The sequence below is a fragment of the Chelonoidis abingdonii genome, chromosome 23 (assembly GCF_003597395.2).
Source record: "Chelonoidis abingdonii isolate Lonesome George chromosome 23, CheloAbing_2.0, whole genome shotgun sequence".
Classification (NCBI taxonomy): Eukaryota; Metazoa; Chordata; order Testudines; family Testudinidae; genus Chelonoidis; species Chelonoidis abingdonii.
The window spans coordinates 7,393,862-7,408,149 of NC_133791.1; the positions used below are offsets into that span (position 1 = coordinate 7,393,862).

The 14,288-nt window shown below is 45.1% G+C and overlaps 1 protein-coding gene across 1 annotated transcript; it reads left to right on the top strand.

Moving 5' to 3' along the window:
- The first annotated feature begins 362 nt into the window (after positions 1 to 362).
- On the top strand, positions 363 to 3,675 carry AURKAIP1 (aurora kinase A interacting protein 1). The gene is made up of 3 exons (XM_032780018.2): positions 363 to 492; positions 1,962 to 2,413; positions 3,516 to 3,675. Exons 1-3 carry the CDS (start codon positions 378 to 380, stop codon positions 3,615 to 3,617), a joined length of 669 nt encoding a protein of 222 aa, XP_032635909.1. The 5' UTR covers positions 363 to 377; the 3' UTR covers positions 3,618 to 3,675.
- The last annotated feature ends 10,613 nt before the right edge of the window (positions 3,676 to 14,288 follow it).

Below are 14,288 nucleotides of genomic sequence, written 5' to 3' on the forward strand. Positions count from 1 at the left end.
CCCATGGTCGTTGGGGTCGATGGTGCGGCTTGGGGCGCGGTGGGGTCGGCGGCGGGCGGGCAGGGGCGGGGGCGTTGGGGTCGATGGCGGGGCGGGCAGGGGCGGATAGGGAGCGGTTGGGGTCGACACCGGGGGGGGGGGCTGGGGCGGGGGATGGGTTGGGTCGATGGCCGTGTGGCGGGCTTGGGGGGAGCGGTTGGGGTCGATGGGCCGGGGGCGGCATTGGCCGGGGAGCGGTTTGGGGTCGATGGGCGGTGGCAGGCTGGGGCGGGGGAGCGGTTGGGGTCGACAGCCGGGGGGGACTGGGGCGGGGGAGCGGTCAGGGTTGATCACAGCTGGTGCCTGGCTGGGTTCCCCAGCTTTGTTTAGTTCGCTGAATGACTGTTCTTATGTTGGCAGTCGTTACTGGTTCTGACAGAGGGAAGAAATCAATAACAAATATGTTGATATCACGGCTAACATCTCAGTTAGCGAAGGCCTCACGATTTGCAGGTAAACAGAACTGTGAAACTAACACACACCCCAGTTTGTCTGTGTTAGAACTCATAGTGCAAAACCTAATTTGAAGTTTTCAGAAGTAATTAAACTTCCAGAGTTTCTTTTGCCAGTAAGCATTACAAGTCAGGAGAATGAGTCATTTGTGCTGAAGAACAGTAGGTCACTCATCCTGCTGCCTGGCATGTATTGACACTATTGTTAGGTTTTGCCTTTATTTTATATGTGATCATAAGGGGAATGAATGTATTTTGGAGCAGAAAGGTTGAATCTTGAGATTTTTTTCAGGTTCGTAGGGTCTCTTTATATCTGACTTTTTTTTTTCCTTCTCTACATGCAGGAGGTAACTTCCTTAGCTTAATTTTAGCTGGTTGAATTGTACCCTTTTCCTTACCATAACGTGCACGTTTTGCATTAGTTCAATGGGTAAATTACAGTTTAACCTCTTCATTCTTTAGTGTTAAACTGTTTTTGAACATAGTGGTCCAAATAATTATTTGAAATTTCCTGTGTGTATTTTAACTATGGGCCCACAAAAGCAACATCAGTAACTATATACTGTAGTTATACCACTATGGTATATTTAAGCTAGGTTTTCCCCTTCTCATTCCTCCCTAGCCAAACACATGCCATGGACCTGACTTATCATCTGTCTCCTCTTTTGGGTGCACCATTAGGAGCTCCTCCAACTCCTGAGTGAGTGAGGGAGAGAGGCAGAGCTAGGCTGGGATCTTCCCACTATCCACCCCCAGTGCACTTGGCCCCAGCATTCCAGTCTTTCCCTCTGGGGAAACCATGAGATGCAGGAGTCTTCCATCTCCTGGGGAAGGAGAGGGGAAAAGAGCTGGACTGGCCTTCTCTCAACCAGACTGACATGCCCATATCTTCCCAGAGATGACAACCCACAGCTGCTACAGGCTACTGTAGTAAAAGTCTATATTGCAATTCTGAAGGTTCAGGGTTCAAACCTGGCCTGCCGGTGGTGCACGATTTGTGGGTTGTTATAGTTGTACACAGTAGAATTTGTCTTTGTCTTTTTCCTTTGAACAAACAAATCAGAAAATTGCATCAAAAAAACTATTAACCTAAATTACTTTCTCTTGCGAACTCGCCCACTCAGAGGTTAAGAAATGCCAGTTTTATGCCTCCCAATGCAACTTTAATTTGACCCCTTGTGTGTATGCATTGATACAGTCTTGAATTACATGACTGCACACTATTTTTTCCACATGACCCCTACCTCATTCAGCGAACAGAATGGATGCACAAGGGGTGGAATTACAGTTGGACAGGCGAGAGTAAATTTGGCATTTCCTAACTTCCAAATGGTTGAGTTTGCAACCTAAATAACTTTTAAAGTAGTGCTTTGGGCATAATTTTAATATTTAGCTATTTTAAAACTAGATACTCATGTAATGTGTTCTTCTAGAAGTTTAACTCTTAAACAAAACTCTTGTTTCTTTGAGGACATTTTTTGCCAAGATCAGTGTCTTTTGCTCTGTGCTCTGGTCCTACATCTGCAAATTACAGCACACAACCCTCTGATAAGAATGGAGCCCAACCTCAGCGCTGGTATGCACTGGACCCTGAACTGGAAGAAATGCTGGTCCCCAGAAAAATGTCAATCAGCCCTTTGGAAAGCTGGCTGACTGTTAGATACTCCCTCCCTAAAGTGGAGATCATCAATGTTCATGAAAAGCTAGGTTATGAACCTACCCAACAATATGACTGTCCCCCATGTGAACGGGAAGCTGATGTAGAGGAAGAGGAAGGAGAAGTCAGCACTGACAAGGTTGAGTGTAAGAATGTGTTGAAGATCCGCAGGAGGAAAATGAATAGGCATAAGTACAAAAAGCTGCTCAAACGAACACGTTTTTTGCGGAGGAAGATACTAGATGGTCGCAGGAAAAAACGTCAGGTGAGATTGGGTTAAACAGTCCAGGAAATCAACAGAAGCATATTTTCAAAAAGTGGCTGGCACTTTCTTTAGATATGGCTAGCAATTTATGTGGTGCTTTTAATCTAGAATTGTATTGTGAAAAATGGCAGCAATCTGACTGGAGCAATTCCAGTGCATTAGGCTGGAGGCTTTGCAGATCATGCAGGTTTTGGAACCCTCTGAACTTTTTGGCTTGTTTTTTGACCTGGATGTTCTTGGCCAAGTATTTAATATTTCTGTAGCTGTAAAGAGATGTATTAAACTTTGAATGATACATCACTATGCATGGTGAGCTATCTTGACCTTCAAATAATTTGAAAAGATGAATGGTTACGACTTTTGCAGTAGGTAAAGATAATCTCTCGACACATGCACCAATGAGTAGTACATGTGCCCAAGATGTTTGGATAGTTGCTGTAATAACCATTTTCTACCTGTCTTGCCAGCTGATGTGCTAAGGAGAAAATATCACACTGCACTCCTACCTAGAAGCATTTCACTTTCTAGAATGTGTGGTGGGAGGGAAGGAGGAAGGAAGGAAGGAAGGACGTGGGTCCACATTGACTGGTGGAGGCAGAAGCAACTCCATTGGTTGTATGGGCTACTTACTCTGCCTTTCCACAGCCCACAGGTCTTCCAGGCTTCAAATTGTCTCATCCCTGTTATAGTCTTTCTCCCACCACACACTTCCTTAGCAGGTGTTTGTGTCTTGTTAGTCCCAGTGAACCCCTTCAAGTTTAAAGAGCCTGGGTTAAAGGTCCCATTTCCTTTCTTGATCCCTACTGGATACTGTTGTTGTGTTGTTGTTTTTTTAACATTTGAACTCCTTAAATGTGTCTCTGTTTTCAGTATTTCTAATGGGGCATTTCTAAAAAGCAGTTATATGGCATTTGAAATGCATTTTCTGCAATAAGAACTACAGTACACTCTGAGAAGCAGGACAGGCTGCCTAGGTAACGTACTGCTTCTTTCAAACAGATAACACCCAGCTTCTCTTTAGGATACTTCTTATGTAGTGAAGTGTCTTGGTTTGAACGTGTCACTTTCAAGAGAGCTCACGGTCGTTGCTTTTTCTTTCCAGGCCAAGTTTGAGAAAGATCTGAAACGCATCTGGAGAAAAGCTGGGTTGAAAAAACCTTCTGAGGGATGGCAGCTTCCCAAGATATTTGTGAGAACTAAGTGACTGGAACACCTTGACTGTGTTTTGCCATTTAATTGTAATTAAAGGGTATTTAAAATAAGTCAAAGTTCTTTTAACTTTGTCCTGAATGATGAGACCAGAGGGGTGTGATGTTTAAAATCTTGGTGAGGAGATCATTTCGAGCCTTGTGCAATACTGGTATTGAAATAATAAAATGCCGAAAATAAAATAATTAAAAAATAAAATAAAATAAAGCATGTGGGCATAGTAACTAAAAATGACCTGAGTTAAAAATCAATTAGTGGGTTCATTAGCTCAAGTCAGACCTCTGTCTCCCAGTGCCAGCCCCTCTGTCTAGCTGCATGGAGAAGAGGGAAATAGAGCAAGTAAGGTTCTGAATAAAATGACCCAACCTGCAGGACTTGCCAGTTCTGAGGAATAGTCTCATGGAGTTTCAGTCAGAGCCGGTTTGGGACCAATTTACTGTGATGGTCAGAGATCCACGCCGATCCAGCTGTTCTCATTTCTTTTAGTGCAAGGTATAAGGCAGAAGTGATCCTGCACATACCTTCATCCTAGATCAGGGCCTTTTTGTATTGGTAATAAGTCCTTGAAATGTAACCACCCAAGTATATGGTATCCAGTCCCAAGTGGGGGTATGAATGTGATGGGCTTTACCTTGGTGGAGATGGAATGAGAGCATCACAAGTGTGATACAATAGTCTTAGTATGGGGAGAAGGAAGCGGTCCCTGCTGCACCGATGGCCTCTGAGTGTGAGAGGGATTGCACCTCATACTGGTGCTGAAAACAGGGTCATGTGACCAGCACATCTCAAATGTTCCTGCAGGAGAAGCTCTCTGTTGATTGTAAAATAGTGTCTCATTCTCATCATACATCCTGCTACAGGATGCCTGCTGCTTGCTTCTCAAGACAGCCTGTGAACAGCATTATTTCTGTAGCAGAGTTGGGGCAGGAGTGGAAGTTGCATTAACCAGCAGGCTCAGTGAGTAGCTTCTACATGCGAAGGCATCCAGCAGCCATTCTGAAGAGACGAAGCAACTAAAGATCTTTATTTGTATTGTCTAAACCATTTTTAGTGGGGGTCCAGAGTCCTGGCTTCTGGTTTTGGCCCTGCTTTGACTTGCAAAGGGGTGCTGGGGCAAGTCACTTTCCCTCTCTGTGCCTCAGTCTTTCCACTTGAGAGGTAAATACAATATCCCACCAGAGACAGGTGATGAAAATAATTAGAGGTGATGTCCTATGAAGAGAGATGGAAAAGACTGAGGCTTTTGAGTTTGGAGGGGTTATGTTAGAGGTATACAAAAAAATAAATGGTGCATAGGTGATAAACTGGGTGCTCCTGTTCATTCCTTCATAATCCAAGAATAAGGGGACACCTGATTAAAGCAAAAGGCAACAAAATTAAAAGCGGATAAAAGTATATACTTAAGTACGTTGGCCTGTGGAACTCATTGCTACAAGGTAATATTTAGACTAGCTGATGGGAATTTGGAAGAAAGGTCTCGTGTGGCCAAGTTACTTTTCAGTGAACATTTTTGGGGTTCTCTGCACTTTCTTCTGAAGTACCTGGTGCTGGCCACATTCAGAAACTGGATATTGGATTAGATGGACCGTGGTCTGATTAGGATGATGGTTTCTGTTGTATCCTTTAAATCATCGGCCAATGCAACCAAAAGACACCTGCTACTCTTCTTCCTGTCACTAGATGGCAGTAGAGACAAGGCCTCCTGAAATGCCTTGGGCGTTGTAATAGGAGCCTGCTGGATAATTTTCTAGTTCTTGTATTTTAAAAAATTGGTGTGTGTGTAAAAATCCTTATTCTTGACAGAAACATATTGCTATAATGAGAGGTGTATTCAATTGATGTGACCCCTGAGACACACGCAGAACTAGAACATTGCTAAAGCTGTTTTTCCAGACTATAGGCTCAAGTCTGTTGTTAGCAGGCGACTTTGATCAGGGCTTTAAAAACAACCCCTTGCCTCCTCCTAAAGCTTTAAAGAGGGCTACAGCTGCAGTTCTTTTTAACCAGCTCAAACAGGGCTTTTTTCAGCCTATTCCCTCAGGGCTCCAATCAATAAGGGGAACGCTTAACCCTCTGCCTTAAAAAGTCCTGTATGTAATGCTGGCTCTAGCCTTCAGGGGTGTGGTTAATATTCAGCAGGCATCCAGGGGTTGTTAAAAAGTCTGAACATTTTACAGTGTAACTGCACAAAAGTGCCTTGCTGTCAGGTCCTTTAAGTCTGGCCTCCTCTCTCTGAGCAGGCGGCTAAAGTATTAGCTCATTTGGAGTGAGGCCCTTGGGTTTTTATTTCCCTTCATGCTCATTCTTAGGGGCTGTGTTCACAGCTGTGTTGCTCCCGTTCCTGCTGCTTTTGGGACTGGCTCTTAGGCCTCTCACTGATTGCCCTTCTGTCAGAAAAATCAGTCTGCGTGTTTCTAGGGTGCTGGTTGCTGTGGTATCTGGGGGAGTCTTCAAAATTACAAGCAAAATCCTGTCCCAAAAGGCTAGCCATCTCCTATGCCTCATTTAACACAGCTGTGCTGCTGTGATGTTCTCTGCTCTTGCCAGCCTGAGCAGACAGAATCCTGTGACTCCTGCTTTTATTCCAGAAGCACTGACATGCCATCCCAGCTTCCAGCCTAACGGGTGTGTGAGTGATTGGAATGTGGCACCAGATGTGAGGTGCGTGTGTCCCTGACTTTCCCTGTGATAATCTGTTGAATATTGATAGTGGTACCACAAACATGGTTGCACTTGTCCTCTTTTTGTACCTCGGAGGTGAACATACAGAGACTGGCCACGTACATCAAACGCCCATGGTCATCTTAACCAATTCCCCTTCTGCCCCCACCTTACTATTTCAGGGGGTGCAGAGTTGGGTTCAGGGCTTTGTGGGTTGGAATCTACTGGGCATGCCATAGGTAAGAACATAACATTCAAAGCTCTTCCGTCTTTGGGTAGGAGAGGAGAGCAATGTCTGTCATTGGTGCACTGCCTGCACTAGTCACTCTGGAAGACTGTGGAACACAAAGCAGTTCACTGCAGTCATGGCTGGTAGCTCAAGAGTGGAGGGAGGGACGTGTCATATCCTGGGATTAGCCCCATAGCGTTAAAGCCACCTCTTGATATGTCAACCCATTCTTCAACACCGAGTCAGCTGCTAGGAAAGAGAATTCTGAAACACTTGAAGTTCCATGCCACAGACCTCATGCAATTCTTCACCTTCTAGAAGAGCTGGATTGTTTTGTCACAGGGCAGTCGCCGTGTTCCAGCTGGAGGTCTCTGCAGGGAATTCCATCTCTTCACTAAGAAGAAGTCTGATTATATCTGCCCTCTAAATCATAGTTCAGTGCATAGAGTCATCAGCTTTACGTCTACTAAACATAGTGGCAGCCTAATCTGCAGGTTTATGGAAGTACTGTGTAATTTGCAATGGTGTTTACAAATAAGCCCCAGTATGTTCCTATATAATTAAAGGCTGGGGACAAGACATTTGTGCCCTACTCTTAGTAGTATATATATTTTTTCTAGGTGGGGTTGCATGGTTAAATCATGGTTATCTTAAAGCAGTGGTTTTCAACCTTTTTTCATTTGCAGACCCCTAAAAAAATTTCAGAGAGGTGCAGACCCCTTTGGAAATCTTAGACATAGTCTGCAGACCTAGGGCTGAAACTCACTGTCCTAAAGCATGTTTGAAGTCTCATGCTGTTTCAGTGCCAGACACTATAAGGACACAGGCGCACACATTCACCCTCTCATTCTCTGTGTGTAATCCTCCACCAATACTAAAATCAATGTGTCCTAGCTCACTCTATCACAGATCAGGTTTTCTACCCTAATACAGCCCTTCATCCTTGGGTTAACCTGGTCCTACTCTTGTTGGGGAGGGACAGATGAAGAAAAGTTCCCTATATTTGTCTGTAGGGGGAGCACCAGCACATAATATTTCAGTCTGGAAACCTTATTATGAATTTCTACTGTTCTAGAAATATAAATATGCCTATGTGCGTATGCAAACATATGTGTACAAGTATGTGTAGCTATGGTAGCAGATGAAAGCCTGTGGAAGGGCATGCTTTCACCTTTATCCTACTCGGATAAATCAAGAGGTTTCAAGGATTCTTCCTTCATCTCCCTATTACGGTTGAGAAACAGCAGGAGGCTGCCAGAGGAATCCATGCTGAGTATTGCAGAGGCTGGAGCTATCCAGTGAAGACAACGTGATGGATGTTTGAAACTGGGATTCAGCCATCGCTCAGGAAGGAGTTCAGAAAACTGGAATATGAAACGAATTACACGCACGCACCCCTTCCCCCTCCGTGCTTGGGTTATGTGTGCTTGAATACAGAGAGCAAACTAGACTGTTGAGCAGAATATTGGCTCTCATTCAGTCTGGTAGTTTTAGTGTTTGGATCAATGTCGTTACAGAGCTACCTGGGTTGAACTGAAACCATGGTTCGGATCTCAGGTAGGAATACCGTTGCTCTCCAAAGAGATATAAAGGGGCTGTATTTTGTTCTCCGTCAGTCAAAGCAGTGTGTAAACCTCACACAGATGGCCTGCTCTCTTCCCAGAAGTGCAGGACACCGCAGCATTGTGACTTAAACAGCTGGGATGGGCTGAATCTGCTGCAGAACTGGCAGCTCATAATGGTGATGAGTGAACTTCAGAAGGATTGAGAGTGCGTCTCCATTTAGATACTTGTGGCTGTCGTCAGTGTGGTAGCAAGAATCTCGAGTCTAGATTTGTGTGATTCCCAGTGGTTTCTGGTTGTGAATAATAGCTCCTGCATTGAAACAGCACAAGCTCAAGATACCTGTCAAATGCTGGGCCCGATCCTCAACTGATGTTGATCGATGTAGCTCCCTTGACTTCACTGGAGATGCATTGATTTATAGCAGCTGAGGATCAGGCCCATTATGTCAGTGGACTACATGGTAATGGGGTAGAGCCAGTGTAGGCAGAACTTGCTGGCCACTGGCTTTTTAACCACTGGAGCGTCCACTCCTGTTCACAGCAGGTCTAAACGGTATGGTGAAAATAACCACAGTCCGCAGCGGTCTGGATGCACTAGCAGTCACTCGTTTGTTACCAGATTCTCACTACCACACTGACAACAGCCACATGTGTCTAAATGGAGACACACTCCCACCAATCAAACAGGAAAGCAGTTGCTATCCATATATGGAGTAAAGCCCTTTGGTAACGAGTATCAAATTGAATGGCTGCCTATCGCACTTAAGATTCCCAGGTGGTCTCCTATTCAAATATTAGCCAGGCTGGGGACGGTTTAGCTTCTAAGGTCAGACAAGATCAGGTGCATTTAGTCCAATATGGCCATGAATATCAAATTGAAATGGGTGAAAGATAGCAACAGTTACACCCTGTGTTAGGCACAACACGGCAGCGTTCTCCTTGTATGAAAACCACACCTGAGTCAAGTGATCCTGTTCCACATGCTGCATGTGCAAAGCATTAGCATGGCTGTCTTCTGGGCAACTTTGTCAGCTTGGGTAATTCCTACTATATAAGTAGTGATGGGTGAACCTTCAAAGGTGTGAAATTTGGGTTTGAGTCAGAGGAACACAGATTTGAGCTGCTTATTCAAACCGTGGGCTGAAAATCTCCGGAGAACAGGCTTCTTGGGAATGTTTCTGCTCCAGGCTGACTTTAGTCAACTCTCAGCCCATGCTTCCCTGGGTTCTGAAACTGTCACCAGCCCTGTCGGCAACTCTGACTGGGCTTCCCCTCCCAGTGGCAGAACCAAAGAGGGAGACCCTGCTCCTGTGTGAGCCTCGGAATAGTTCAGGGAACCACTACGTACAAGAACACCGAGGAGTCCTTGTGGCATCTTAGAGACTAACAAATTTATTTGTTCGTAAGCTTTTGCGGGCTAAAACCCACTTCATCAGATGTGTGGAGTGGAAAATACAGGAGCAGGTATAAATACATGAAAAGATGTGACTTGCCTTACCAAGTTTGAGATCAGTCTAACGAAACAATTCAATTGACAGCAGGATACCAACGGAGGAAAAATAACTTCTGAAGTGGTAATGAGAGTGGCCCATTTCAGATAGCTGAGAGGAGGTGTGAGCAACAATACGGGAAAATTAGTATTGGGGAAATTAGGTTTAGGTTTTGTAATGGCCCAAGCACTCCCAGTCTTTATTCAGGCCTAATCTGATGGTGTCCAGTTTGCAAATTAATTCCAGTTCTGCAGTTTCAAGTTGGAGACTGTTTTTGAAGTTTTTTTGTTGAATAATTGCCACTTTTAGGTCTGTTATTGAGTGACCAGGGAGATTGAAGTGTTCTCCTACTGGTTTTTGAATGTTATGATTTCTGATGTCAGATTTGTTTCCATTAATTCTTTTGCATAGAGACTGTCCCGTTTGGTCAATGTACATGGCAGAGGGGCATTGCTGGCATATGATGGCATATATCACATTGGTAGATGTGCAGGTGAATGAGCCCCTGATGGTGTGGCTGATGTGGTTAGGTCCTATGATGGTGTCCCTTGAATAGCTATGTGGACAGAGTTGGTTGTGAGAGTGAGGGATCATCCTTCAGGATAGGTTGTAGATCCTTGATGATGTGCTGGGGAGGTTACTAAAACACTTGCCGGTTTATGCTGGCGCTGCTCACATAATGGAGCCTTGTCAGGGTAACACGCTTCGTCCAAACAGTATGAACTGAAACAGCTCTTTATGATGTGCATTGGCAGCAACTCCTGCTGTGATCTCATCAGAGCAGGCACGTGTGTCTGAAGTGCTGGGTACAGGCTGCGGGGTGCCCAGTAAACCCAGCCGTGTGGGGCTGTAAAAGAAAATGTGAAGGGACGTTATTCTTCACAGCGTTGTAATGGCTGCTGAAAGATTTCACCAAGTTGCAAAGCAAATTTCCTTCCGTTTGCAGCCTGAGGGGTTCCATCTGTGCTCATTGCTTAGCCTCTGATGCCAGGGGCCTGGTTCCTAGTGTGTATTTTGGGCACCATCCTCTTCGCTTGAATCATTAAGGCTCTAGGGCAATCTCAGATGAAGGGGCACATGCCAGGGATCTTTTCTACGCCATCTAATTCCCACCTCCATTATGCCTTGGAAGTTTTCTGAGCAGCTTGTGAACAATGCCTGCGTTTCAGAGAGCGAAGCGCTAAGCTCCCCTGCTGTCGATCAGCTAGCTGCTGATTGGATTTATTAAAAACCAGGGGTACCGCAGCCCAATAATTCCTGAGCAAAAACGATGGGTGCGTTTACGCTGGTGAGCTAATAGGGACATTGCCGGGTTAAAAGCAATGGGGCAAATCTTTAGCTAGTGTAAATAGGCATGTTTCCATTAACTTCACGGGGATTGAGTTGAGGAGGACCTGGCCCCACTTATTTTAAAAGTAAATGGTCCTGAGTTGCTGTAAACCGGTGTGATTGTGCTGATTGCAGTCAGTGGAGGACCTGGCCCAAATGATCTTTCGATGATGCGAACAGCACCATAGATAATGAAACCTGATTGTGAAAAAGAATCTTGTTAAAAAGTCCTGCTCTGGACTTTGTGTATTGAAATGCTGCTGCTGCTGCTGAGTTAGGCCCAGTCCTACAATGTGCTGAGAAGAACTGGTCAAAAAATGACATAGATTTTTCACATGAAATTCAAAAGAAACAAGGCCTCTTTTCTTTTTAAAATTTCATGCAGAATTTTTCCACTTTTCATCTAAATGCAATGAAAAATTTAATGTGCATTTGCTCTGAAACAAAAACTATTTGTTTTGATGCTATTCAGACCAATCAACCAACCATCTTTCTCTCTGGGGAGCTTTTAGCACTGCTCTTCCTGTCTTTCTTTTCCCCCTCTTGATGCGAGAGAAGCTGGCGGGGGCAGGAGAAAGGCAAAAACTGGAAGTAATTTGGTTGCAATTCAAAGCGAAAGCTCTTGTTTTATTTTGATAGAAAAGCCGAACATTTCAAATGATAAAAAAATCCCCTCGAATTTGTCGTATCATTCGAAACGCCATTTTTTGTCACAAAAACTTTAAGGGAGCTTGACCAGCTGTGGTGCTGGGAGAGTTTTGCTGGGCCTGAGCCCCCTCTCTCTTTTCACCGATCTGAACAGGATTTGGGAGGACTTAGGAGTAGCTCGATAGCATCGAGTTCTCACTAAGTCCTGTGAATAGTCCTGGAGTGACATTGCTGCTAGAGGCAGAGTGCTGCGAGGGAAAGCCCTCCCCAAGGACGCGGCAAGCTCCATAAAAATAAAGATTTCGGAAATATTTAAGACTTTATATTTGAAGTGGATTTGCAGAATTTGGCAGAGTTCTCACAGCTGAACTGTGACCCAAGCCTGTGGGGGGTTAATCTGAAGCAGAATAATTATTGACCGGGGAAAACGAGTGCCAAAAGCAAGAACAGTAAAAGAGGCCTGAGGTGAGGTTATGGCCAGCAATGTGACTGCATGTTAATGACCCTGTCTTACTCAGCAGCTCTGCTCCCCGGGTGTCTTTGAGTCAGATCCGTTTCCTCTACTGACAAAGTGTTCTCACTCCTGCTAGCTTTGCAGGGCCGAGTCAGCTAGGAAAGAGCCAGCTGGATTCAGGTCAGAATTGTCCTGAGGGCAGAATCTTTGAGATAGGTCATCATGACAACCTTCCCTCCAGACCAAACCACCCAGCTTTGGCTCCTCAGGGCATCTGTACTGTTCCAATCAGGGGTGCTGGAACAATTTTTAAAGCAGGGATGCTGATGATGGAAACCATATATATGGTGTTATTTCTACTTCAAGCCAGGGTGTGCGGCAGCATCCCCAGGAGTTCCAGCACCCCTAGTTCCAGCACACCTAGTTCCAATTACTGTCCAGAAATTGTTACTGCTCTGCAACCTCAGACCTGCTTAACGTAGGTAGCTTAATGTGCACCTTGCACAGAACTGCCATTGTCTGAGCCGTTTTACCTTTCTTATGTGTGAGGAGGGGAATGACCTAGGTTGTTACCAGCATCCTGCCATGTGTAAGGCAATCTTCCGTGGTTTATCCTAATATAGGGAGAGCCAAATCTCCTACTATTCCTTGGGGAAGGGCTGCTGGGCCCTCCAGAAAAGTAGGAAGCTGGGGTCCACTGCTGGGGTCCACATTTGATCCGGAGAGGAAGAGAATGGCAAATGAGGATGTTATACCCAACACACAGGGGTGGGAGTGGTTTTCATTATTATACAACGGGGTTGCAGAACACAAGGGAGGGTGAATGAAAAAGTACAGGCCAGAAAACCATGTCTACACAGAGAATGCACACAAAGAGGGCTCTGTCTGGCCTACGGTGTCTCTCCATCTCCACAGGGTGAGCTGCAAAATTCAAACCCAAATTTAAATTTCCCCCAATCCAGGCTGAGCTGCTCCCTGTGTTTTGGTCCTTTCATTTCTCAGGCGAACAAAGAGGAACATTTTGCAGTACCAGAGCTGTTTGCAGGTAGGTTTGGAAGGATGACATTTTTACTGGTCAATGTCGTTAAATGGCAACAACACCCACAGACTTATGAAAAAATATTTCCATTGATAAAATTTGCAGCTAGGCAAAGTAAGAAAAATGCTGCTTGAGAACGTCTTAGAATTTGAGTTCAGGTTATTTACTTTGTATGTGCATGTGATGTCGATCATCTGCGTTTTAACAGTTATAAAGCTTCAGCTTTTTTTTTAATCTCAGCCTCTTCTGTAATTATTGACTGACCCCTTCATGGTCTGAACCCCCTCATAATTTCCCGCAAGTGTGAACATTTAAATGGATACAGATAAAACAAAAAGGCGTAACACCCATCATTTTCCACAGCTGTGAAAATGTAAATCGATACAAGTAGAAAAAATGCTTAAAAATAAACTGTTATCCATCAAAATTATTAAAAATGGATTCTGGCAACCCTATTTATAGGACACAAACTCCTCCTACTAATTAGCATAGACCTGCCTGGGGGTGGGGCTCCTATAAATGGCCAGTCCTCCATTTTGGCTTCTTTCTGCAAAGTCTCAGCTTGTGCTGCAGGGAGCAGCTATCAGCAGGTATGATGACAATAAAAGGAAGAGAAAAGTGAGTAGGGAAGGAAGAACCAGCAGGTGGGGCAGAGCCCTGGTAAAGGCTGGGTCCGAGCGCGTGATCCCTGCCCAGCTGGAGAGTAGGGGAGAAGGTAAAAGCCCCTAGTTCCGCCTTGGAATTCCCTGGGATAGGAGGCAGGCCATTACACAGGGCTGGACTCTGATCTCAGTTACACTGGGAAAGCCAGGGAGATGCCACTGAAGTCCTTACTACCCAGCTCTATCATCAGTAAACCTGAAATGGAAACTGAGGCACAGAGTGGTGAAGTGACTTGCCCAAAGTCACCCAGCAAGCCAGTGGCAGAGTCAGGAAAGGGACCCCTAGGTCTCTACCCACTAGGCAGCACAGCCTCCTGATGTAAAACCAGACTAAGCAAGAGGAGAATGAGAAACTCCTACCCTCTTCCGCCCATTTTAATTTTTGCCCCAGAATACCCCCAGTTGCTACTGGTTTTGCTTAGCTTTGCTCACCAGCCATTTTGAAATCTTGCCTGGTGAAAACAGACTTCGGACAGCTAGTCACGGGGAGTGGGCTTCCCCCCAGCAGGCCATAAGGGGCTAATGAGCCACAGCAGGGAAATAAAAGGGGGCAAATGAAGGGGAAATGTGCTTGGAGGAGTGACAGGAG

Excerpts from the sequence above, each read along its gene's own strand:
- AURKAIP1 (XM_032780018.2), top strand. The coding sequence starts at position 378 with ATGACTGTTCTTATGTTGGCAGTCGTTACTGGTTCTGACAGAGGGAAG. Across the intron at positions 493-1,961 it reads GAAGGCCTCACGATTTGCAG|GACATTTTTTGCCAAGATCA; the intron begins GTAAACAGAACT and ends TGTTTCTTTGAG. Across the intron at positions 2,414-3,515 it reads GTCGCAGGAAAAAACGTCAG|GCCAAGTTTGAGAAAGATCT; the intron begins GTGAGATTGGGT and ends TTTTCTTTCCAG.